A 27,182-nucleotide genomic window follows, 5' to 3' on the forward strand; every position below is an offset into this window, starting at 1 on the left:
TAGACAATATTATTATAGTAGCAATATTCCATGTAGTTCTTGAAATTAGGGTCATGATTTTCCCCTCTATTCTGACATTGATTTCTTTCTGATGAGTTTTTTTTCACGCTCAATTTGAGGCAGCAGGTCTTAGACTACGACTCAAAGGTAAGTATTATCCATCAGGCTATCCAATATTGTCTTTGGCAGCTGGAAAATAAGTTCAGAACAATTCAGTCCAGAACTAAGTAGAGCATATTGCTTCTTGGACCCCACATCTACTAATTTAACATGCTTAATAACACAATTAAATCCAGAAAAACATTGCATTTCTATTTTTCATAGCTCTTTTAAAAGCCAGCTTCAGGAAGTTCAGTATTAGCTTCATATAGCATTAAGCAACAGAGCTGCTACTTGGAATCAAATTAACCACTCTCTGTATGTGGTTCTTCAGCCCTCTTCTCAACAGTTTGAAACAGTGAACCTCACAATGCCAATAAACATCTCTCAAAAACTCCAAATCAAGTCTTATAAAGTGACAGAAAAATACCGTTTTAAAACCAGGCAAGAACAGATGATTGAAGATTTTCAGAAAGAGCTCAAGGCAATATGCAACTAGTTCTTCTTTTAAAATAAAACAAATGACATTTGAAATGTCATCTAACAGCCTCATGAAACATCTTCATACTTTCAGTTTCTCATATCTTCAGAGCTTAACTATCTCCTCCCTCAAGTCAAGTGCAACACAAGCATTCACTGCAGCCAGTGATTACATTTCTTTGCTCACAGAGAAACACAGCTGTGGCTCACAGTTTCAATCATTTCCTTATACCACAAAACATACTGACATAGGTGCCATACCTGGATTTTTAGTCTATTCTGCTTGCAACATTTTAACTTCTGAAAAGCAGTTCTATGAGGAGATAAAGCAAAGCAGCACTGAAGCTGGAATGTCATACTTCTCATCTTCACACATTTCAATTCCCTAAGAAATCCTCTTTTGGTCTGCACGGAGTCTCATTGCAAGGATACATGTACCAGACTCACCTGTGCAGACTATTTTCCGGGACAAGAGCCAAAATCTGCAAGCCTACATCATAATCATATTGCTGAAGTCCCTCTTTCAAACCTAGAAGGGCAGGCAGCTTTTACAAATACCATCTGCAAAAACAAGGACACGTACCCCTACCGCAACACCGCAGCCGGCTCTAGCAAATAACCTTCCTAACAGCTGCTGGGCTTTGTTATCTAATTATTTACCCATACAGAAAATCAACACGCAGTCAATGAAACAGCACAGCGTAATTAACACCACGGAAAAGAAAAGCTGTACAGAAACAAAGAGACTGCGAGCCAGCACAGGAGCCTGCGCTACCCGCTCGGAGGTCCTGACCGGAGGTGTTGCTATGGCAGGACCTCAGCCCGGCTCTGCTGTCACCTCGCTCCCTCCTCCTGCGCCTCGCCCCCGGCCCTAGCGCGACCCCGCCAGCCCAGCGCCCCCACCTGCACAGGGACAGCCCCTGGCACCGGGGAGTTCTGCCTCCCGCCCGTCCTTCCCCCGCCTCCCCCACGGTTTATCTCCCGCTGACAGTGAAGCGGATCAGCGGCCCCGCTGCCCTCCCGGGCCCGCCGGGCAGCGCCCGTCCCGTCCAGCGCCGGCGCCCTCGGCCGCTCCACGCCTCCCCTCGAGGAGCGCGGCAGTGCCCGCGGCCGGGGGACGCCGGCAGTGCCAAGGCGCCGGTTCCGAGCATCCACCCACTCGCCCGCCCGTGCTGCGGCTCGGCCCTCACCCGGTCGCTAGGCGGGCGGCAGGAGCGGCGGCGGCGCGGCCATGGCGGGCGCAGCGCGGTCCCGCTCCCCNNGGGCTCGGGGCAGCTTCGGGCGGCGGGGCCGGCCCAGCCCCGCGGGGCCGCGGGTCCTGAGGGCCCTGCGGGTGCTATGGTGCCGCTCGGGATGGGCTGGGGGCGGACGGGCCACCGCGGCAGCCACCGGGACCAGCAGGTAACGTGGGATCCATCTCGCCGCCTTCCCTCGCCCTCGTGCTGCCGCGCTCCCACCCGCTCCGCCGAAAGCCTGCGAGCCACCGACGGTGCTAAAAGCTCCGAGCGGCTGGATGTGGGACATAATGCTGCGGTATTAGTGCGCCAGCGGACATTTAGGGTGGACATTAGGAGGAATTTCTTCACGGGAAGGGCGATCAGATACCGGAACGGACGGCCCAGGGAGGTGGTGGAGTCACCGTCCCTGAGGTGTTCGAGGAGAGCTGGACGTGGCACTCAGCGCCGTGCTGGTGTGGGGTCACAGGCTGGGCTCGATGATCTCAGAAGTGTTTTCCAACCTAATTAATTCTGTGATTTCACACAAGATAATTTCAGGCATGCGTCTATAAATTGTTTCAGTCTGGATGAATTTTTTTCTCTTCTTATTTAAACGTGTTTATGTTAACAAGGGATCCCATGTCAGACATTCCATGGCACTATCCAAGCCCACAGCCCTGAGCAGCTGCCTTACAGGAGGGATTCTTCACCCCAGCACTTTTCAGAGAGATGGTTACGAAGATGCCTCTCCTTTTTGCAAGATCCAGTGCACAAGTAATGACAAATAGAATCTTCTCTCTTAAGAGCATCTCATTCTCCATAACCAACCCCTGCACATTATGTCAAAACCTGCACCTACATGCCATGCAAGAGTCAATGCAGTAATGTTAATAAAGAGCTTCACTTAGTACTTAGCACCTGCTGGGACTTCATTCTGATTGGATTTTGAAAAAAAGGTGAAAATTTTGCTGGGCATCAAAAATCTGGACTGCATTTCAGTGCTGGGATCAGCAGTTTTTCAGTGGAACATAAAGGTTTTTTGAATCCAGAGCACAGCATAAATGCCGGGTTTTTAATAAAAAAGAAATTGAAAAAATACCTTAGCAGACAAGCTGCTAAGTAAAAGCAGTTGTATTTGCTATAGCAGCTCAGCTAAGATGAGCATTGGCACCTCTCCTGGAAGTAACATCTTAAACATAACAATAGAAAAGCAAGTTAGAATTACTGAATAATTCAGGTTGGAAGGGACCTCAGTAAATTATCTAGTCCAATCCCCTACTCATAGCAAGACTAACTTTAATGATAGATCAGATTGTTGCTTTATTTTGGCTAATTTATTTTTATATATGGATAAAAGCATACAAATACCTACATGTATGAAAGCATCACCTACCCAATGATGCAGTGATGATTCCTTCAGTTTGTATCATGGATGACCTTAAAAGTAGAATGTGCTGCATAATTTCACTTACAAACATTAATTGAGAGAGTTATTTCAGAGCAAGTTCTTTTTCTCCATATTCTTTCTAGATATTTGGAATTTCAGAGCTGCAACTGCAAATTTGGGCGTCCTAGAAAATGCTCCTTGAAACCTGCTGTTTAACCCCAGCCAACAACTATGCCCCACAAATCTGCTGGCTCTCCTGGCTCCAGCAGGCCAGGAGAGAGAAATGGAAGACTCAAACTTGTGGGTCAAGATAAAGACCGTTTAATGTGACAGAAAATAAAATAATAAGCATGATAATATATACAAACCCAGTGATACACAATGCAATTTTTCCCCACTTACTGACTGATGCCCAGACAGTTCCCAAACTGTTCCCTGGTCAGCTGTTCCTCAGTTTATGTCCTGAGGATGATGCCATTTGGTATGGAATAATCTTTGGCCAGCTGGTATCAGCTGTCCCAGCTGTGTTCCCCCCCCACCCCAGCTTCTTGCTGGCAGGGTATGAGAAGCTGAAAGGTCCTTGACAATAGTGTAAACACATTTAGAAACAACTAAAAACATTAGTATGTTATCAACATTTTTCTAAATCCATCCTAAATGCAAAGCACTGCTCTGTACGAGCTACTAGGAAGAAAATTAACTCTATCCCAGCCAAAACCAGGACAAAACAGATTAAATGATCCTTAAAAACAACAGTGGGATCTTAGAAAAAAATCAATCTGTAAACCTTCAGTGCCATCATAACTATAAATCTTTCAGTGTCCATTGTTCTGGGAAAGATAATACTGCTTCAAGTAATTAAGCAGCCATCACCTCTAGGAGTCAGTCATATGTCTTTAGAAACATTAATTTGAAAGCACAAATGGAAGTAGGTTGCAGAGAGCACTCATGCCCTCAACTTAAACTTCCAAATAACATTTTAAAGGCAAGTGTCTAGCCCTTGCTTTGCTCAAATTACACTGTGCATGCCATCTTTCTAAAAATACATAGAAAATCAGGTGTGGAACAGAGACAAGTAAAAATTGTCTCTTTTCAGAAAGCAGTGCCATGCAACACTCACTTGCTAATTGCCATGCAGCACAAGTCTGAGCTCTGCTTTCAGAAAGGGCTCTTTGCCACTACTGCTGCTGTTCTGCAGCTGAGCTGCAAAGTTCACACTGCTGCTCTGTAACACAGTCACTTCAGTGCCCAAATGCTTCTTTTCTTATTTGGTCTTCTAGATATTTAAAGACGACTGCAGAGACATCAGTATACTCTGACTCCAGTCTGTTTAAGATTTGTGCTTTTACCTTGCTGTACACTTTGTCTACAGTCCCACTGATGTGACCTGTATGTGTTTAGTGTGTTCCAACAGAAGAATTTAATCTGATTTTTGCCTTTTATTTTGGGCATTTTTTAGAGAAGGATTAAAATCAGGTTAAGAAAATAGAGCCTGGTTAGTGCAGTTCTTCCTTAAAGGCAGAAGAAAAGGAATAGACTCCCCACAGCTTCAGTCCTAGAACTGATGCTGACAGTTCTGACTCTTAGAATACCTGTGCTTGAGTCCCATTTTCATGTGAAGAGTATCTTATCCCCAGGAATGACAATGACAGGTCACAGAGAGAGTCCTTCTCCACACTACCTGCATGGTGTTAAATCAAAATTAAATACTGTACCTCTTAATTAGCCAGCCATAGCTCTTATTTGGCATGTACAAATGCTGAGGAAAACAATTCCTGAGAGAATTTACCATCTGAAAGACAGACAGTCCTACACAACAGATTTGTCTGCTGCAGACAAACTCTGCATTGCAGAGGCAGAAGCAGAATTTGGCCCACATATTCAAGAGGTTGTCGTTCTGCCTTTTGGCTTGTGCTTTATTATATAAGAAAAAGGAAAGGAAATGTTCATCTGATTGCTCAGTTTACGGATGACATTTGTTAATCATCCAGAGCATTTCTATAGCTTTGCCCACTGGAAAGGCTTACAAAGCTATTTTTTCTCCTTCAGCTAAAGAAGTGTTAGCAACTCCACTTTAAGGGAGAACAGTGAGGTGGCTCAAACGGCAGATGTGCTGAGTGATACCCCACACTCCTCTGAGACCACCAGTGTCAAAGGACCATGTCTGGCACTGCTGAGGAGGAGCTGGCAGCAGAGCCAGCTTGCCCAATTCCCATCTTCTGTATTTGTCAGAGGGCTGGTCTGTTGGAATGTAATTACTGCAGGCTGAATTGATTCCTGCATTTCACATCATGGCAAAATTACACAAAGAGTTATTATTTTCTTCATGGGGAATAGTTTTCATTGTGTAACTGTTTCATTCTGAGCCAGCACAGTTTGCCAGGGGTGTTTAGGGAGAACCATTCACAAAGCCCCATCTTCCCTCCACGTGTCAGGCAAGGACAGCATCTCTGCTGAAGCTGCTTGCCACTACCACATCTGATCTCTACCTGGCAAATCCCAAGTGTGACTGTGATCACTCAAATGCTCTAAGCAAGTTACATTTGGAAAAAATTCTGTTCATTCTATGTTGCTTGGACTGTCCTTTTTCAGCATGTAGCACAGTGGTGTCTCAGCAGGTTCCTAGGCATTTAGATCCTGGAGCTAGTGACAGACTGGTACAGTTATTACAGAACATACATGTAGGTAAGCCCAAAGCTAATGTAAAGAGCCCAAAGCTCTTTCTAACAACTGCAGGCCAGTCACACCAGCCTCGTGCAGCTCCTGGGATGTTTGTCCTGATCAGCCACCGTGCTAAGAGCACTCTCCTCAGTTACCTCTGACAGACACTCAGTTACCCTGCAGGGAGACCTGGACAGGCTGGAAGAGTGAGCTGAAAAGAGCTTTATAAAGTTCAACAAGGCCAAGTGTAACATCTTGCACCTTGCATAACATAATCCAGAAGTGCAGCACAGGCTGGTATCTACCCATCTGAGGAGCAGCTCTGTGTAAACAGACCTGGGGTTCCTGGTGGACAAGCAGCTCACTGTGAGTGAACACGATGCTGCTGCAGCAAAGAAAGCCAACAGGATGCTGGGCTGCATCAACAAGGGCATCACCAGCACAGATAAAGAAGTATTTGCCCCACTTAGTGCTTGCCAGGCTACACCTGAAATGCTGCAGTCACTTTTGGTCCCTGCTACATAACAGAGATGTGGACAGGCTGGAGAGGCACCAGAGAAGAGCCACAAAGAACATCAAGGTTTCAGAAGTTTGACATAGAAAGAGCAGCTGAGAGAAATGGGATTGCTCAGCTGTCAGTAGAGAAGGCTCCTAAAGGGGATAAAGGGGAGGCTTTATCACCACATTCTAATATTTAAAGGGTGAATACAAAGAAGATGGAAATTATTTTTTTTATTTTTTTTTACATGGATTCCCATGGAAAAGACAGAGGGTAATGGATACAAATAACTTCTGGGAAGATTCCAATTAGACACAGGAGTAAAATGTTTCACAATAAGAAAAAACAGGCTTTGGAATAATCTCCCTAAGGAAGTGATGGATTCCCCAATGCTGGACAATTTTAAGATTCAGGTGGACAGGGTGCTGGGTCATCTTGTCTAGATGTTTTAAGCTACAAGGAAGCCTAATTTTTTTTTCTTTTTTTTTTTTTTTTTTTGTTCACAATAAGAAAAAACAGGCTTTGGAATAATCTCCCTAAGGAAGTGATGGATTCCCCAATGCTGGACAATTTTAAGATTCAGCTGGACATGGTGCTGGGTCATCTTGTCTAGACCTTTTAAGCTACAAGGAGCCTCATTTTTTTTTTGAGAGAGAGGTTTGAATGACAGAGAAGTATTTCTTAGTGGTATTAGCTTTTCCTAGGCATGAGGATTACTGGGCTAATCCTAGGGACAGAGGAACAAGGGGCAGGGAGATGATGAAGGCTGTATGACCATCATCACCCTGTCTCCCCACAATCTCCCACACAGAGGTGTGCCTACTCTGATATACAATGCTGAGCAATTTGACATGTGGGTTTCTTGAAATCCCACCAAATCCCACCTAATTTTCCTTCTTGTTGCAAGAGCAGCCTCTGATGCACTCAGCTTTGCTCAGCCTGGAGCTGGGGGCTGGAGGTTCATGTGAGCCAGGAGGAGTCTTTCCTCTGACTTTAGTAGGCGGTATCTAAACCCCTGAGAGAAAACGCAGCAGCCATCAGGTGTGTTGTTCATTTTTCTTTTGAGAATGCTTAGTTTGGCAGACAGGATCCTAGACTTAAATACAGGTAATTTAGACTGAAACGCTGTCACAGTCAGATGCCAAATGACTTAAGGCAAAATAGCTGTGCTTCAGTTACATCTCTGTGAACAGAGATAATTATTCCCTGCTGTACAGAACATGTAACAATAAAATCCATCACTGATTTTATACACTTTAATAATAAGTACAACAATGTAGGCACTAAAATAGATCAGATTAATTTATTTTTTGGTGAAAGCTTAATTGCACAGCACTGAGAACACCTGAGATCATGTCTGAGTAGTCATGAGGATGAAGTATATTTTCCCATTAAGATAGAGACATGGAGATTGGAGACAAAAGTTGAAGAAAAGGGAAAAACACCTTGTATAGAAAAGAAAGAGGGAAAAGGACAAAGGAGAATGAGAATGGGAGATGAAGTGATGTATGTTCTCGGCTGCAAGGCGAAATTCAAATACTTAAAAATACAAATGCGTCAATTTTATGTATCAAATTTACACACAGAGGTGTGCCTACTCTGATATGCAATGCTGAGCAATTTGGCATATGGGTTTCTTGAAATCCCACCAAATCCCACCTAATTTTCCTTCTTGTTGCAAGAGTATTAGCTTTTCCTAGGCATGAGGATTACTGGGCTAATCCTAGGGACAGAGGAACAAGGGGCAGGGAGATGATGAAGGCTGTATGACCATCATCACCCTGTCTCCCCACAATCTCCCACACAGAGGTGTGCCTACTCTGATATACAATGCTGAGCAATTTGACATGTGGGTTTCTTGAAATCCCACCAAATCCCACCTAATTTTCCTTCTTGTTGCAAGAGCAGCCTCTGATGCACTCAGCTTTGCTCAGCCTGGAGCTGGGGGCTGGAGGTTCATGTGAGCCAGGAGGAGTCTTTCCTCTGACTTTAGTAGGCGGTATCTAAACCCCTGAGAGAAAACGCAGCAGCCATCAGGTGTGTTGTTCATTTTTCTTTTGAGAATGCTTAGTTTGGCAGACAGGATCCTAGACTTAAATACAGGTAATTTAGACTGAAACGCTGTCACAGCCAGATGCCAAATGACTTAAGGCAAAATAGCTGTGCTTCAGTTACATCTCTGTGAACAGAGATAATTATTCCCTGCTGTACAGAACATGTAACAATAAAATCCATCACTGATTTTATATACTTTAATAATAAGTACAACAATGTAGGCACTAAAATAGATCAGATTAATTTATTTTTTGGTGAAAGCTTAATTGCACAGCACTGAGAACACCTGAGATCATGTCTGAGTAGTCATGAGGATGAAGTATATTTTCCCATTAAGATAGAGACATGGAGATTGGAGACAAAAGTTGAAGAAAAGGGAAAAACACCTTGTATAGAAAAGAAAGAGGGAAAAGGACAAAGGAGAATGAGAATGGGAGATGAAGTGATGTATGTTCTCGGCTGCAAGGCGAAATTCAAGTACTTAAAAATACAAATGCATCAATTTTGTGTATCAAATTTCTGCTTTTTGCATAGCTCTCACAGCCATTTTCTGAATTTGTATGAAATAAATTGGGGTTACTGGTTCAACCATGAGTGATGATTATGTCCACGAAGGTGCTCAGAGGCCCGGAGCACCTCTGCTATGAGGTCAGGCTGGGAACCCACAGCCATTTTCTGAATTTGTACAAAATAAATTTGGGTTACTGGTTCAACCATGAATAATTCTGTCCCCAAAGACACGCAGAGGCCTGGAGCACCTCTGCTATGAGGTCAGGCTGGGAACTGGGGCTGTTCATCCTGGAGAGCCTCCAGAAAGACCTCAGAGCACCTTCCAGTACCCAGAGGCACAAGAGACCTGAAGAGGGCCTTTTTACAAGGGCACGTAGTGATCGGACAAAGGGGAATGGCTTCAAATGAGAGAGGACGGGCTTAGATTAGATATTGGGAAGAAATCCTTTGCTGTGCTGGTAGTGAGGCCCTGACACTGGGTTACTTAGAGAAGGTGTGGAGGCCCCATGCCCTATCCCTGAAATTGTTCAAGTCCAGATTGAATGGGGTTTAGAACAACCCGAACTAGTGGAATATCCTGAGGCCGCGCCTTCCCGGCCGCGATGACCGCGCCGCGGGCAGCACAGGCCCCGCTCCGCCCCTGAGCACCGGGTCCCGCCTGGGCGGGGCGGAACGAGCGGCGCGGGCCCGCCGGCAGCGCCTGGAGCCGTCGCTGGCCTGTGGGGGCCGCTGCTTCCTCTCTTCCCGCCGACGGTCCTCGAGTGAGCGCCCGGCCCTGCTTCCCGCGTGGGGCAGCGCCGACGGCGGGGCGGCGGCCCGGGGTGAGCGCTGCTCCGAGGGGCTCGGGGCGGCCCGGGGTGAGGGTGCTCTCGGGGGACACAGGGGCAGGGGGTGGGCGCTTCGCTTTCCCCCGGGAAAGGAGCCGGGGGTGAGCGCTCTGCTGAGAGGAGAGGGCCGGAGGTGGCGGGGTTGGCTGCGAGCTTGGGTGCAGGCCGTGGGACGGGGCTGTCTAATTTTAGTCTGAGTTACTTAAAATCACTTAATTTTAATCACTTAAAAATCACTTTAGAATCAGTTAATTTTAATGACACCCCTTTAATTGAGGTTGTTGAAAGCACATTTCTGGTGGAGTTAGTTTGCAGTGTCACTTAGGAGACTACTCTGCTTTATTCACAGGTTCATTTTAGTTTGTTTTTGCCTATATTTTTAATTTAAAACAATTCTATTGCGTCTTAACACTTGGAAAGCAGGTGCTGAAAATGCATTTTGGCAGAGCCCAGGGCTGTGCTTCCCCTCAGGCAGCCGCTCTTCGGGCAGTGGTTCCCCTCAGGCTCCCGGCATGAGGAACCCAGGAATGCAGCCTCTGCTTTTTATTACTACAAACTCTTTTAACAAAAGTATAGCGAGGTCTCCTCCAGAGACACAGTGAGCTTCACGTGCAGGTGTTGGTGGCTGCTGCTATTTGTCAGTGTGTTCCTCTTCTGAAGGAATTTTCATCATTTAATCTGCAGTATTCATTGTTGAGTTCCTTAGTGCAGAAAGTGTTTTGCTGTGCAAACAAAAGTAATAGATGGTAGAGAAATTAGCCTTACAGAATGAATGCTTAAATACATCTTCAGAATATGACCCAAAAATTCTTCAATTTGTGCGCCTGCCTGAATTAATCTTTAAATCCATGCTTTTGCAGTTACCTGGCCCACAGCCACCTTTGGTCATACTCTAATGTCAACCTTTACATGATGGCAGAACCACTTAATCTTCAGCATAATGAAGTTGCAGATGCAGATTTAAGCGACAGGGTCACAGGTACAAACTTACTGTTAAAAAGCTTTGAGTTTTGAGGCTGAGTTTCTGAAATATTGAACAAAATCCAATATTTTGTAAGCAAACAATACAGGGTATTTTTGACAAATGTAGAAACAGTACAGAAAGTTTTAACAACAGCACAAGTGCAGTAAGAGAGACTTTGTCCTAAGCTTGACAGAGATCTTGACTTTATTCTTCTGTGGTTGTGTATATGCTTTATTATTCATACACATCATCACTATGAGTATGGCTTATAAATATGACTCCTAATTCTCCAAACTTGTGTCTGCTGAAATGCCTCAGAAACTGAAAAAGCCACCAGGATAATTGAAGTGTCAGGGAATTTGGAGCAATACATGGGAGCTGGAGTTCTTTCAGCAATGCTTCTTGTCTCTGTCTCAGTACTGTCTGATCCATGTTGTCTTACTCCAAGTTGGGGAGAGGGAAAGGCTTCATTTGGGAGATCTGAACTAGCTTTATGTGCAGACATTTTGGTTCTGGAGAGTTCATGAAAATTGATTTCATGTTAGGCAAGAGTTTTAGTTCAGGCAGAGTTTATAAGATTTACTTGCTTCCAGGTGGGAAAAAAGGCCGTGTAAGCTTTGTGTTGTCTCAGTGGAGATCTTGGACAGGCCTGCCAGACTGGAACAAGATTTGAGTGCCATACCTAGCTTAGCACAGAAACAAATTCCATGTAGGTGGATGAGTTGCCCACTTATAAAAACAGAGTTCCTGCTGTATTGATATGCAGGCTTAGTTGAATGTCTTCTAAGAGTTGTTTGGTAAAAACTCACAGGAAAGACCACAAGGTTTATAAGGCACTCACTGGAAAGTCAGAATCTCGTTTCAGAGTGTTTTGTTTCTCAGTATTGAGTGATAAGCACAGAAGGTGAAACTGTTGTTTTAATAATGCCACTGATTGCATGATTGAGTGAATGTGGTATCAGAATGAAAACAAGTGACTTCCAGAGTGTGTCCAACATCTCCATTCACTCAAATGGGCTGGCAGAATAGTAGGAGTAGCCAAGAGCCTTGTTTCTTCCTGCAAATATTCCATAACATAGGCATGTGTTGGTGTTGTTAATCAGATCCCTTTGCAAATACTTCTGCTTCTAGGAAGTTCTATGGAAGACAAAACTGGTAGAGAGAACTGCATAGCTGCAGCTGATAAAGAAAATACTGTGAGTTATTTCACTTTATAGTTGCCCCAAGTATTCTGAGCATTTCTAGGTAGCAGGAATTATCAGCATGTATTTCTCTTTCTAGAACTTAGAAGTTTTGTCTCCTTTTGTTGTCATGTTCTTGTATATTAGAATATTTCTACCCTAATGGGGAGGTTTTATCCTGTAAGAATGACTTCAATTTTTCTTCCACAGGTGTCACATTCTAATTGGATTAATGGGAAGCCAAAGAAATTGCAATGTTCCTCTAAGAGTGCTTTTTCTATTTGCTATGATAAGAGTTTCTTGAGTTTGTTAGTGCCACCCCCTAAAGGGGGCACTTGCCATCGTTGTGGTCTGTTTGGTAAGTGCCTGCTGTCCTGTGGCCTGTGACACACAGTACATCTATCACTGAAACCAGATCAGGTTTGCTCAGAAATGCATTCAAATGGAGAAATATTTTTAACTCTCAGACACAAGTGTAGAACATAGTTAGAGTAACAGGACTGACAAGCAGAAGAGAGCATTTCTTTATCAAAAGTGGTGGGTTTTTTCCCCTTAAATATAGAAGGAATTTGGGATATTTGGGCAGCAATGTCTGATAACTGTATGTCAATACAAATACATATTTGTATGTGCTTAGAATTGCAGGGGAGCTGTTTTGTAAAGCAGTTATTTAAACAGTTGTTGTTCCTTCCAATACGTGTTTTGCTCAGACTTCTCTTGTCTTTTCTTTTGGTTTGTTTTAGGAAAGCTCAGATGCTCACAGTGTCTGCAAACATACTATTGCTCTGCAGATTGCCAGAAAAAGGACTGGCCAGCACATAGAGTAGTTTGTGATCCCCTTAAACAGAAGTAAGTTTGTTTAAAGTTCTGCCAAATAATCTTTGCAGGAAGACAATGTCCCTGCCACTACAACATAAATGACCGTGGGAAGGCACTATTCCAGTCAAACATGTTGCTTATTCTTAAGCTAGAACTGCATTATCTTATGCCTGTCATTATTGCATATTGCCACATTTGTAATTCTGCATTTTAGTGGATGAGGAATAAGGGTTGGCAAAAATCACATACTACAAACACAGCGTTTTATCTATTTGCAAGTAGATTGTATTATTAATGCTACTTGTCAGTCTTTGGTTCTTCAAACTGACATCTTTTTCTTTGATTACAGTTTAAATAATAGCAAAGCCAAGACAGGAGTGTATCTTAAGGTATGTCATACAATTTTGACTGTGTCTTGACTGGATCTGCTGTGAGTGAGTGGCAGTGTGCTTCATTTAACCTGTACAGAAAAGGAGCAAGTTGCTCATTTTAGAAAGATCAGTGCTTCAAATGAAAAGCTATTGGGAGAAGCATTCAGAAAAATGTTACTTCTGGAGCTCCTAGAAGCACTATCAGACCACCCTGGGAGTTTTTTTGAAAAAAATAAAATTGTGAAAAAAGTTAAAAATCAGGACACATATGATGTTGCTAGAGAAATAGTGTGGGAAGGAAGCAGATGTAGTGTGTCCAATACAGAAAAATTCTGGTGTCTTGTTTCTGTGAAGAAATAATGAGCTGGCTCTTAGAATCTAGGAAATTTATTAGATAAATATATTTAATGTAGTATACATTAACAGTTGCAGATAAGCTGTTGCTTCTTTGCTGTAGAAGGAACTAAAGATGACACAGTTCTCCTCTGTAATTTGTTAAAGCCTCTCTTGATCTTTCTTTGAGCCAAACATGTCTTCCTGTGAACTCTTCTGCAGGAGTTGATTTTTGTGTCGTTGTGGTTTTTTGGGATAACATTTTTGAAGGTGGATAAGTTTGCATACCTCCAGCTAGCCTCTTGCTTGCACTGCAGAACTCCTTTGTCGTGTCATTCTTTGAAGTAGCTTATTCATCTGTTTAACTTTTTGAAGGAATGTGGAAAGGAGGCTTCATGTCATGAGACTTCTGTTAGCTCATCCTGTTAGTTCGTGTTGTGTGTGTGCTTGTGACTGGGTTCTAATGAAACTTATCAATTGATGATGAGGGCCCATTACACCAAGTGGTTGTACAATATGAGCAAAAAATTTGCAGTCACTTGATTTTCAAAGAACAGAAGGGGTTTTGTGATCTTGTTCACCTTTTGAAGCTCTCATGAGTTCTGCAGAAGTAAGAGATTACATGTTGAAGGGTATTAAGGTGGGTTACATTAAATTATTAGACTTTTTAAAAATGGATGCCAGCAGATAGAACAGGAGTTCTAATCTACTCTGAGGTGTTAAGGTGATGAGGAAGCAGGTGGAATTAGATTCTTATTTATGAGAGCATCATAAGTGGGAATTTCAGCTGAGTTGTCCTGTAAAACAGGAGTGGGGAGGTGAATGTGTGAGTCTGCAGCACTTGTTCTTCATTGATGTTCAGTATATCTCTGCAGTGTTTCTTGGACTTTGTTACTACAAGGAGCTACAGCTGAACAGCTTCATATTAAACATAACTTGTACCTGTTTTAAATAGGGCAATTCAACTTCTAGGGATTCTTTATTTTTACCTTAATTTCCCAATGCTTTAGAAGAGAGTGCAGAAGTTAGTTGAATTGAAGCCCCAACAGCAGCTTTAATGTGCAAGGTGATATTTCTGAAGGCCTTAGTTATTTAGTCACTTAGATAGGGGGAAATAATCTGCTATCCCCTCTTGTTCTAATTATATTATTTCCAGGCCATTAAGTGTTTCTTTGCCCATTTTGATCCAAAAGGAAAAGGATGGAATGAAGGCATTGCCAGGTTTTTCTCTCAGCTCATAGGAAAGCACTGTTCACTAACTGGTGTTGATGTATTGCAGGAGGAAGTGAGGTTGAGTTTTGCTGTAGATGTTGTGCTTCCAGATTCTGGTGAGTGTTTGGTTGCGTGGATAAAACAACTCACCATAATTAAGGCTTTGATGTTCACACCCCTCCTAACACCTGTAAAAGATAACCCCTGTTTATTTCTTTTGCTCTCCTCCCTCTTGTCACTTTGCCAGCCTCTCCCTTGACTTTTTCTTTCTCAGTTGTACTTTATTTCACCTTTCCACAAAAATGTCAGTGCCTGAAATACCTTGCTAAGCTTAATAACCTTAAATTTTAGTAAGTTTACTGTAGGAACTCAGTACATCACTCCAAATGTCCAGAGCTACCGAGACAACCCTTGGGGGACTCAAAGGCCCTAGAATGTTACCAAAAGTACCTAGTGACTTGACTTTGATCCTTTTAAAGAAATAACACCTAAAAGTGAGGAAATGAGAGAATTTCATGTCTGAATGGTGAGGAGATGTTATTCACTTGTTAGAACTTAAGTTAGAATACACTGTACAGGGGGGTTTTATGTGTTGTACAAGAGGGTCTAAAATTCTGTGCATAAATCAAAAGTCCCAAGATAAAAGAATTTGGGCGTGCCCTGTCCTTCTTCTTTCTTCTCCTTGACATCCATGTTCAAGATAATGTTGACATGTGTAAATTAGTTCATAGAAAGAATACACTTGCCAACAAGAACAAAAAGTATTGAAAAGTAAAAGTAAATATCTAATACATAATTTTCATTATAAAAAAGACAACCACCTCGTAGACAGAAGAAAGTACCTTTAGCTGTCTTACTAATCAGACCTCAGCTAAACAAAAAGAAAATCTTTGTAAATAAGAAATAATAAACTCAACTAAAGACCTAAAAGCAAGAGTCCAAACTCCTCCTTCGAGAGCACGACCTACCCAAAACCACTTTTTCCCATGCTGGGGCAGAGACAAGTAACAACCAACCCCAACATTTACTTTTCCAGTAGAATTGTATTAACTTCACTGTGTTCTGGATCATCTTATTTATTTTTCTGTTTTAATAGATGCATGAAAATTTGGTACAATTTTGTTTCTTTCTCATGCATTTTTAACTCTTTAAAAATTAGTGTCAATTTTCAGTTCCATGTAGGATTTTACCAGCTTTCATGATATTTCATACATGCTCACTAAGTATTCCAGAGAAAGAACAATCATTGGATATTGCTGTATCCAGTTGGAGAACTCTATAAGCATATTTATATTTCTAACTTTGCAAGCTTCTATGAGAGACAAGCCAAGCACAAGACCTTTGAGGAGTAAGAATTCAGATTTTCAGTTGAGCTGGGTTTGATTGTCAAAGGTGTACCTTTTGTTATGTGCAAGACTATTGTTTAGATTTTCCTCTGGCTGCAGAGCAGGAACAATGTAGTGCCAAGACCATATTAATTTAATTGATCTGCATCCCACAGAAACATTCAGAGATGTGATGGTTGATGCTCCAAGCTTGCTAAACTTGCTCATGTGCAGGAAGCTTATCTCCATGTAATACTATAGGATGGTTCTCTTTATCCCCTGTAAATTCAGCTGATTAAGGATTGTGCTGGGCATATTTCACATTTGCTTGCTTCACAGCACACTAGTGGAGAAGTGATGTGAAACCTGCCAACCTTTTGGAGAGAAAGTCACATAAATGTCACTGCATTCTTGAAATGTTCCATGTGTTCATTCCAGACTTTATAAGCAACTGAAACACTTGTATTGAGGTTTTAATTTGAAAATAATGGTATTGAAAGTTTGGAATGGTGCTTCATGCATCAGAAATGGAGTATGTAATAGCTGAAAAACCAAGATTTACAAAGACATCCTGACTAAATCATTACATACTCAGTGTTGTCAATAATGAGGTAAGTTAAGAATCCTGGTGTCTAAAAAGCAGTAATCAGTTTTTCAGCTCACAGCTTTTAGTGACTGCAAGTAAATGTTGATTGTTACTGCTTTGCTCATTTTATGAAGTCAGACAGTCTTGGAGCTGTGAATGTGCTCAGAGAACTCAAGTAGTTGAGCTACTCTGAAATTACCTTTGTTTTGCATTTTAAATGTTAAGTGCTGAGCAAATAAGTAGAATGAGCTCACCTTGTGATAAGAATATAGATCTGGCTTAGAGGATGGTTCTGAAGTGAAACTAGCTGATGGCTATTTTGTGTGATAAATCATTTGTTCTTGCATCTGTATTTTAGAAGACTGCCTAGATAAAGTTCCCTTAGAAATGAAGTCTCATTTAACTTCAGGAAGTGATGCCAAAGTAGACTCTCCAGGAGGTAAGCAAGCAAACCAAACTAAACTTGGGGAATTTTAGGTCCTCCGGTGCTGCCTGGTATTCTAGCTGCTCACTAGCATCACCTCTAACTTACAAATGTTGGCTAATGGAGCTTCAAGTCACTGCTCACATTAGCTCATAGAGATTGTAATAGTATAAAACATTTGTGTAGTGATTATTATGTGAGCATTAATTTCATAATATGACAGGAGCCTTCAAAGTTCAAAGTATCAATAAAAAGAATAAACTATTTCAGTATGTTTATATTTTCAGTCAGCTAGCTTTTGATTGGCAATGTTTTTTCTTTTTTCTGTGCAGTATCAGAAAACCATTCAAAGGGAGGTGAAAAAAAATTACTTGAGGATGAAGACTGTGTTAATTCAATTACCAAGTTTGTCTCTTTAAGTATTGGAGATGAATTTTCTGGTGTGGTTTCTCACATTCAAAATCCAGACACCTTTTTTTGTCAGCGGATGCAAAGTGCCCGTAAGTGAAGGGTTGGTAATGGGATGTAGAATGCCTGGTATGGAATTTTTCTCTTTAGTAGGGCATGGCTGGAGGAAGGTGGATTTTTCTTCTCTGTCCATGTGCAGCCTTTTAATTCTGGGTAATCAGTAGCAAAGTGTGTCCTTTGGGAAGAAGTGAACTGCCTCATCACCTGCCTGTTGTTGGAAGAGCTGTCTTCTTTGGTTTCCTCTTGGCATGCCTCCACTAGCTTGCTTTCAATTTGCACTGGCTTCAGCTTTGTCCCTTTGTTGAAAAAATCCATCACTGGTTTTCCCTGTCTGTTCCCTGCTGTGATTCCTCAGACACACATGAGGACTCCCTTGGATGTTAATGATTGAAGGGCCCTAGTCTCATCAATGTTAAACATTTGAAATTCTCTCTATTACACTACAAGATGTTCTTCCAGGCTTTGAGCTTAATTATTTTGTAATAATTGCAAGACAGACCATGTTCCAAAACCTATGTATTTTAACATCAGGTCAACTTGCTGAGCTTGAAGTATCTCTTAATGAATACTGTGGCAAAATTCCCAGTAGTCCATCTTTCCGTCCTGCTGCTGGCAATGTGTGCTGTGCCCAGTTCACAGGTAAAAATGGACTAAAAATACTAAGTTATGTCACTTAAATTTATTATCAAAAATATACATTTTGTAATTATGTTTAGAAATGTTTTATATAGAATTTATTTATCTTTAATTTTTAGCTGTGGGCAATGCTAGGTAGTGATTTGAAAAATTGTATCTGTAAAATACCAATTTTAAAATGTTCCTTTATTGAGCAAACTCTTAACACTGGATTCAGATTATTTAGAATAGCTTATTAAGAGATCATGGAAAGTTTGGGGTTTTTATGTTGCTAAGTACTATTTTCCCAGGGTTGGAAATAAGTATATCTTTGAAATTTCAGTTCCACAAAAAAGCACAGAAGAAATGGGATTATATGGAAAGATGCCATTCTGATAGACTTCTTCTCAAAATGCTACTTTAGCCAGCACCTGGTAGTCCTGAGCTGTGCTGAAATGGATGTATTTTTATATTGGTTTATAACAAAAAAATGATTCTGTTCTCAGACATTACATCTCTGTCATCCTTTGTAGAAGACAACCTTTGGTATCGTGCTGCTGTTACAGCTTATGCTTCTGAAGACACTGTTTTGGTGGACTATATGGATTATGGTAATTCTGACTCTCTTCCACTGACCAGACTTCGTCCTATAATTCCAAGCTTAATGGACTTGCCAGCTCAAGCCATAAGATGTAGCCTGGCAGGTACGAAGTAAATGATTAGCAGTTTCAAACTAGATAGGGGGAGAACAAGAGGTGTTTCATAACCACCACACCTGTAGCATCTCACATTGAAACATGGGGAAGGATGGAGGTAATGGTGGGCATTATTTCCAGAATTCTTAACTGTCATGGCATATCTACAAAATGTGGCAATATTTCAGAATGTACTTGCAGTTGTTATACCTGTCTACACATTGTGAGAGTTGGACTGACCTCAGAACCTTTCCATACTATGTGACTTTTTAGGTGTAAAGCCACCATTAGGAGCATGGACCTCAGAAGGTATTTCTTACATGAAAAAACTGGTGAAAGACAAAGTGTTGACAGTAAAAGTAGTGGATAAAGAGAGTTCTAAATCCGTGGTGGAGCTCACAGATGCATCAGGTACTCCAGTAATAAATGTATCAAGCCTTCTCATCCAGAAGGGCTTTGCAGCTGAGGAACTGAGCATGGCCTTACCAGCAGCCAGAGGGAGTGATGCTGAGCAAGCCAACAGTGAGTATGGACATGTCTTGCTGCCCTGGCATTGTTTGCCTCCTGCTGGAGTGGGTACAGAGAATGCAAGCTCTTATCTCTAAGAGCTTTTCAGCCTGGCTCATCAAGTCTGGCTTTCACAAGTCCAAAGTTTAGCCATGGCATCTTAACAGTAAAGAATTGTGTGTCTGTGTGTGTGTCCAGTTGTGCACGCTTAACAAAGTTGTAACTGCCTGCTTCTGGAAGCTGGTACTTACTCTTGTTGTAAGTCTTACAATTTCCAGTTGAAGTAGGCTGTGACTGGTTACTACCTGCTTGTTCTTCCGCCCTAATCCATTCGTGTAAATAATATTTGCTCTATTGTGATCCTCATTGTCCTATATTTTACACATAAACCCACATACATAGTCCTTGAAAATTTGACTGTAGTAGCTTATAAAGCTTTAAGTCTATGCTTAAATTGTCCTCTTGGATTTAGTGACCAAAGCTTCAAGCCAAGATATTTTTACTTAAGTTACATTGAATTTCTTTGAAATCTTGGGGAAGATTCCTGGTTTATGAAGCATGCTAAGTTCCTCTTTTTTCCATCCTGTGGCTGGCAAACATATGTATTCTCTTCTGATCCATTGGTTCTGAAAACTTTTTGTCAAGTCTATGTTCAAATAATTTCAATCTTTCTCACTCAAGGCCTTGTGGCCGGGACACAATTACTCCTTGTCTTTGTTCAGTAGAGTAAGGAATTTTACAAAAATTAGAATAAGCAGTAACTTTCCTGGCTGTATCTAAACACATTTTGATCTGTGGCCCTCATCGAGGGCCTGTTTTGTACTTACTTGGTTTATTGGTTGCCTCTCACCCTTTTGTAATTTCCATCACTGAGCCAGAGCTGTTGAATGCAGGTTTTAAATAGACTGTTCTCCAGTGCTATGATTTAGTGTTCTCATGATGTATTCTACAACTTGTGTTAAATAATAAATTTCTTTCAGATACCTGAGTATAATATTCAGTGCAAATTTCTGCAACCAGTCTTTCTAGTAATCTTCTTTGCTTTTCCTCCTTAGGTTGTTTCCAGTTGTCTTGGTGACAGATGTTTCCCTCTTCTATGCTCCTTACCCTGTTTCCAGGAACCAAAGTTCCCCAGTGTCCCTCTTGCCCAGGCTGTTGCCAGCTAGTCTTTATCTCTTTGTGTAATTGCTCTTCACTGCTATCTATGGCTTGCTCTTTTTGGTAATGAAGCATTAAGTTAAAAGAATCTTGGCTTTACTCTGCAAAGAGCCTCTCACTGGTGATTAGTCTGTTGGACAGTTTACAACAAGAAATTCAAGGATGCAAATGAGCATTTGGGAAGGGATTTTTTTCCTGTAAAAGTTTAATTTCTTTTCATTCTATGTTTTTATCTGTTCTTTCTAGAGGACACAACAAACAAAAGAATGTGCAAGTGGATTAAATTAACTCTTAACCAAACACTCAGTGTCATAGTATGTACAGTGTACAATCCTGGAGAATTCTACTGTCAGATTTCAAACAGCCATGGTAAGTTCATTCAGCTTAATTCTTTCTGAGAGTTTCTTGATTTCCTGCTTTGTCACTTTTTATAGTTCTAATGAACTAGTATGTCAAGTAAGCTTACAGCATGAAGGCTTACCTCTGAGGTTTTTATCCAAGAATACAAATGGAGTGACAAAGAAATTAGGTCATGGTATTGAAATGTGAAAATGTTGAAGATAAGCAGTAGAGGAAAGTGAAAGAGTTACCATAACCTAGCCAAAGGATATCTTATTTTTATTTTTATTTTTCACTGCAAGAGTGGCCAGGCACTGGAATAAGTTGTCCAGGGAGGTGGTAGAGTCATTGTTTCTGGGAGTGTGCAAGAGGCATCTGGATGTGGTACTTAGGGGTGACTGTGGTGTGGTGCTGGGTTGATGTTGGGCTGAATTATCTTCATGATTATGGATTCTGTTAAAAAAAGCAAATAAGAGACATGTTCCCTATTGCAAGACAATATTCACTGGAGCTCTCTTCTAGTGCACTCCTGTAACTTAGAAAAACTTAGAGATATAATAATTGCAACACAATTAGCAGCCATTGAGACATGACTTCCTATTGGATTAGTTAAAAAGTAATCTTGTTTCTCTACCAGAAGTCTGTATAAAGACTTCTGATAGCCATTGGTGTTTTAAATGCTAGAAAAAGAATGTGACAAAATTCGGTGGCTGAAGAGGGAGCTAAAGGCATCCAAACAAAAAATACGGGGCAGCTCTTAAAATGAGGGGTGTTTGTTCCTTGACTTTTGTAGTCAAGGAATACATTTGAAGGTTTACAAGTAAACTGTAAAACAGCATGGATCAAGTTCAAGTCAGCTCATTTCATTGATCTCATCTTTGGGGTTTTTTCTAATTTTCTTTGGTTTTCTTTCTAATTTTCAGAGTTACTTGCTCTAAACTCACTTAACAAATCATTGTCTGAATACTGTCAGAGAACACCACCAGATGTTTTTGAGCCTGAGAATGGAGACCCTTGCTGTGCTTTTTACTCTGGCAAGTAACAGACTGAAGTAGTTTTGTTTTTATAGGGTGAACATGAAAAATCAGCTGATAGTTTACATTGGTAGAGGAGAATTATATTTATTTACTAACACCTGAAAGCTGGTAGACTTACCAAATGTGTGAAGTAATTATTATTTTTTTTAATCTTCTTTAAAATTAGAGGATGGTAACTGGTACCGTGCTGTGGTGCAAAATGTCACTTCAGAGGGAAGTGTTCGAGTGAGCTTTGTGGACTATGGAAACACTGAGGATGTACCACGGGATAATATCCGACAGATCTCGTCCTCATTCCTAAAACTTCCATTTCAAGCAATTAAATGCTGGCTCTCAGGTGAATCTTATTTTTTTTTACAAGAGCTCTTGCATGTAGAGACTTGCTGCTTTGGGGAAGGAGGTGATGACAGGGAATACTGTGCAGAACTCTGTTCTTTTGGGTTTGTCTGCTTTCTCTGAGCTCCTGCCAGTTCTCTGGAGTGACCTGCATGGACTTTGCTTACTGCTTTACTGCTCAAAAGGGAGCTTGTTTAGTTCTGCTTCATCTGTAGTGCTTACTGGTTTTTAGTTGGTGTCTTCCTAGGAGTAAATGTGCTTTTGTGCAACTTTATTTCTCACAATTTTTGCAGGCAATGGAGCTAATCTGTTTAAATAAAGCAAGGTGGCCTTTCAGTTCTCTTTCATTTGACTCCTGAAGAGTTTGGCACTGTACTGCTTTCTCAGTGTTCTGCAAATTCCTTTTCCACACCGTTCAACATTCTGCAGAGCTTCTCTTTATTTCTGGTGTAGTCTGCTTGGTTTAAAAATGAAAAATTTGGAAACAGGAAAAAGCTCAAAACCTCATTTTGTTCAAATGTCTTGTGCTGTTCCCCTGCCCACCCACCCTTAAAACACTTAGGTTTTGTCTGCTCCTTTGATAAAAAGGCTTGGCTATACTGATCCAAAACCAGTTTTAATAATGTTATTTGTGCTGAGGCAAAGGATTTACTTGGTTGAATCATAAAATATAGAAGATGAGACTTGGGAGTCTTGAGAAAATGTGGGCATTTAGAAAAAAGGAGGAAGAGGGAGAGCAGTTAACAGGATGAAGGGCAATGTGTTGCCCTAGGGTAGTAAAAGTAGCCTTGATATTTCAGGATATGCTCTGAAGAGATTTTTTTTAAAGTACTTTTTAAAGGAAATTATAATGTTGAGGAAAATCAGTAATAATGAATGGAGATATTTTAACATTTCTTACTTCCCAGGTGTAAAGCCTGGAAATACCAAGTGGAATCCAGAAGCTACAAGAAGATTTCATATGTACACTTCAGGCTTAGAGCTTCAAGCCACAATAACTTCCCTTTCTGAAGATGGGGCAGGTGTAATTCTTACTGATAATTCCACAGATTGTCCAGCAATTATCAATGAGATACTAACTTCAGAAAAACTGGTTGTAAAGGATGTTCTGCAAGATAAAAATAACTTTCCAAACACATCTGTTGACCAAAAAGGTAATTAAAGGAATGTTAACTTATAGATTTAACAATAATTTTCAGTATTCCAGCCTTTAACTGTTATTTTCTTGTTTAACTACAGTTAATGTCAATGCATAGTTTTGGGTATATTGTCAGTTCTTACAGTTGAACACCAGCTGCCCTGCAGGTGGCATTACAGACAAAAAAAGAAAGTTAAAAATCACTGTTTGTCTTAAATGAATGTTGCTTGACTCTGTGGGAATCAGAGAATTAGAAGTTTTCTATGACTGAAACTTTTCTCAAATTTGCTTTTCAAGGTCTTATTTTTTCTGAGCTGTTTTTTACTTTAGCTACTTTTATATGCCAACAGTTTATGAACAGCAAAGTAAGCATCATTTATCTTGCTTTAGGTTTGTCTTCCTGAAGGGAAGGCATGTAGTCGTGTCTGAAATTCAAAAAAATATTACAAATATCAATTAAAATAACAGTTCCTTAAAATAGATGTATGCTTGGAGGATAGTGGTAACACTGCATTTTCTTACCACTTCTATTAGCAGCCTCACTTGGGCACTGGAAGTCAATTGAATTGGCTGTAGATGAAACCATGTCTGTCTGTGTAACTGAAGTTGTAAGCCCACACTTGTTCTATGCTGTACCAGTTCCAAATAAAGGTAAGAAAAAGTGTTCCTTGTTCCTAATACCAATAAGAGGTCACTGTTGAAGCTAGTTAATACAATTAATGTGTGTAGTGAACTGAACCATGTAGAAATGTATTTTAGGCAGTAGGAAAATATAAAAAATGTCAAAGGGGAGAGCAGGGGGCTTAAGTATGCTCTTCATTGTACCCACATGTGGTTAGTGAATGTGTTTTTTTCCTGTAGATCAAAAGAAGCTCCTTAAGGAGCTGATTTCACTGGGAGACTATTGTAGATCTTGCAACAAACAGCCCTTCCAACCAAAACTGGGTGAAGCCTGTTGTGCTCAGTTTTCAGGTGAGACAATCGTTTGTCCTTCCATTTCCTTGGCCAGTGTAAAACACAGATTTCATTTTTGATTTAGACAAAGGAAGACCACCAACTTGAAAGTGCTTATGGATCTCTTAATTGTGCTTCTTGTCAATTGGCCTTTTATATATCCACCACAGTATTTAAAATCTCTTTAAAAATGCTACAGTTTCTTGTTCTCAGGATAAACGTGTGTTTATAAGATGATTCTTCACACATTACCATTCTTGTCCCAATCTTTTCAGGTAATGGCAATTGGTACAGAGCTGTTGTTCTGGAAGCTTCCCAGTCTGCAGTGAAAGTTCTGTATGGAGACTATGGCAACACAGAAACTTTACCCCTTTCAAAGGTGCTGCCAATCACTGATTCCTATTTACAGCTGCCTTTTCAGACAATTACATGTTCACTTGCAGGTAAAAAAAAAACTCCTCAAAATAAGCAAAAAAACCCCACCCCAAAACCCCTGACTGGTTTTCTTGAATATTATAATTTTTTTACCTGTTCTGGTGGTAGTGTTCATTCCCTAATACTGGTAAACAACCTGATGGTCTTCTGAAATAGTATATTGGTAAGCATGATAAAAGCTGGTTTAGAAAACATGTTTTTAGTTTATTAGAATTTAAGCTATTTATATTAGGAAAATCTAGCATCATATTTTCCAAAGCATGTATGTACGATTCAAGTTATAGTTTAAAGGAATTATTTATATAACAAATTTGATTTTCCTTTTTTTGCAGGAATAGAGAAAGCTGAGTGGTCTCCATTAGTGCTTGACAAGTTGAAAAAACTATTATTGAAGCAACATGTTATAATTACAGTGAAAGGGATTAATGGAAATGTTAATTTAGTAACAGTGGAGAAACACTTGGATGATGGTTATGTGAATGTAGCTGACAAACTTCTAAAGGAGGGCTTGGTCACATCCTGCAGTGCTAAAAACTCGCATAGTGAACATCAAGGTACATACTTTGGCTTGATTACTTCTCTTTGCTTATTCTGAAGAACTTGTAAGCACATGGGGTGGCTAAACAACTTTTGCTTCTTAAAGTCCCGGACAACATCACATGTCACGTCTTAAATTAGGAAAGGAATGTATGTGTGTATTTTGCTCATTCACTTTGGTTTTTGTAGGTAATGAAGGTGAGACCAACTGCTGCTGCAAGGAATTAAAAGTGCAAGTAAGATTCACTCCAAGCAATACTTCCTTTTTTATGTTTCCAGAATTCAAAAGAAACCCTGTGTAGGAAGCAAATGGGATTAAGGGGAATAATAGCTACTGAAACATGGAAGTTTAGTGAAATGTATCCTGACACTTGTTCTCAGGTTTTTTTATATATGGTGGTAATTAGAGCACCCTGAAGCTGAGGGAGGATGGTGTTTAGAGCACTCAGACTTCATTAGTCTGTACTTTGCCCCACAGACAGCTCTTACTTCATTTTTCAAGTGTTTGAAGTCTCAGGAGTGTCACTTTTCTCTGTTATCTAATTTAAGATGCTGATCTCAATCTTAATTTGAGTATTTAATCAATTTAGTTTAAGGAAGCTGCTTCAGGAGAAAAAAGGGGGGAGGGACACATACATTGACAAGGGCAAGTCAGCTACAGTTCTGTTGGCTGTTTCCCCCTCCAGAAAATTCTACAACAGAAAGGAACTAAATCTATTTATTGAATTAATACAGTATTTAGCTGAGTTTGTCATATTAGCATCTACCCTGATCTGAGATCAGCAATTTAAAAAACACCAGAATTGTATATTTCTAACTCTTTCTGCTTATTCCACAGCTTGAAAAGCATAAACAAGTCCTACTCTTCCTTTTAAACAAGTTTGGGAATCCAGATGGATTCACTGATATGAAAAATCTGTTGAAGCACTAAGTCTCTGACACGCACCATTTCATTTTCATGTCCACCAAGTTGCTGCAGTTCCTTTTTTAGAAGATCAAGAGCATCAGCTTAAACAATGAGGGTCACTTTGTAGAAACTGTGCTGTTTAAGTACTGCTTTTATCTGTATGCTTGATTGTTACTGTGACACAAGTATGTAACTTGGAGGATTGCAAAGCTGCAAGCTAAAACTTTGTTCTGTTCTTATGCCACCATGTGCTAGTAAACATTTTGCATGTATTTTCCTGTTGAATGCACAGAAGTTTATGGAATGGCCATTACATTGTGAGTCTGTTCTGCAGACTTGCATTTGAAATTATTATAAATGTAAGGCTCACTTCACTTTGGTACCATTTATATTACTTGAAAAACTTTGTATCTTCTTTTGATTACTCATCTTTCAACCTGATTTCTGGTCTGAAGTTAGACCTCCATGTGTTCTTCATAACCTTGATTTCAGTATCATTAAAGGTTGAATGTTGTCTTGGACTGCACACAGGTAGTTCTCTCTGAAATCAGTAAACACTTTAATGTGCACAGTTCCTTTTTTACACTTATGCTGTATAATATGCATCTGTGAATGCTATTTTGAAGTGAATTGTATTGAAGCTGTTTTTTGTGTGGCTACATCATCAGGATTTCTACCCCATCAAGTCTTCACATTGTAATAAAAAAGACCCAGTCCTGGCTATGACAAAAATACCGAATCAAATTATTAAGAGATTATCAGTCATTTCTGACTAATTCAGGAATGTCAGACTATATTTTGTGGAACACAGTAGACATTTGCTGATTGAAACTGCAGGGTCAGCCTTTTTGTCCACTTACAACACTTCAAGTTTGGGCTTTTGCAGATTAGAAGAATCTTGAGATTAAAATTGTTGCGAAATACTCTCCTTTGACTTAATGTTTTATTACACTCAAATTGCCTCCATTTTTTTCCCCTGCCTCTTAGTTTTTGTTGCATCATATTCTTGCAGTAACTAATAATTAGATGAATATTTGCACTTGAATTTCTGGAGTTCTATTCGTGCCCCTGGTTCTGAACTAAGACTGTGGCTTTGTCAAGGGTCC

General features: G+C 40.6%; 2 protein-coding genes across 3 annotated transcripts in view; one reads left to right on the forward strand and one right to left on the reverse strand.

Moving 5' to 3' along the window:
- CCDC186 (coiled-coil domain containing 186) overlaps positions 1 to 1,839 on the reverse strand; it is a 35,153-nt gene extending 33,314 nt beyond the window's left edge. Inside the window, exon 1 of one of the 2 annotated variants that reach the window (XM_039708884.1) lies at positions 1,770 to 1,839. The gene's annotated coding sequence lies outside the window, so the exon portion shown is untranslated. Of the gene's footprint in view, positions 1 to 1,026; positions 1,109 to 1,769 lie in introns of those variants that run through there. The other variant, XM_039708885.1, reaches the window with a different exon arrangement.
- TDRD1 (tudor domain containing 1) lies at positions 470 to 26,999 on the forward strand. Its single transcript, XM_039709103.1, has 23 exons — positions 470 to 583; positions 1,393 to 2,205; positions 9,477 to 9,729; positions 11,831 to 11,895; positions 12,091 to 12,238; positions 12,624 to 12,729; positions 13,049 to 13,088; positions 14,683 to 14,731; positions 16,885 to 16,965; positions 17,283 to 17,450; positions 17,950 to 18,057; positions 18,567 to 18,737; positions 19,002 to 19,250; positions 20,640 to 20,762; positions 21,656 to 21,766; positions 21,936 to 22,106; positions 23,014 to 23,259; positions 23,778 to 23,894; positions 24,105 to 24,215; positions 24,473 to 24,640; positions 24,965 to 25,186; positions 25,359 to 25,405; positions 26,008 to 26,999. The coding sequence occupies exons 1-23, from the start codon at positions 470 to 472 to the stop codon at positions 26,098 to 26,100; spliced, it is 3,774 nt and encodes a 1,257-aa protein (XP_039565037.1). The 3' UTR covers positions 26,101 to 26,999.
- The last annotated feature ends 183 nt before the right edge of the window (positions 27,000 to 27,182 follow it).

The sequence above is a fragment of the Passer montanus genome, unplaced genomic scaffold (genome assembly GCF_014805655.1).
Source record: "Passer montanus isolate IOZ18808 unplaced genomic scaffold, ASM1480565v1 scaffold21, whole genome shotgun sequence".
In the NCBI taxonomy this organism is placed as follows: domain Eukaryota; kingdom Metazoa; phylum Chordata; class Aves; order Passeriformes; family Passeridae; genus Passer; species Passer montanus.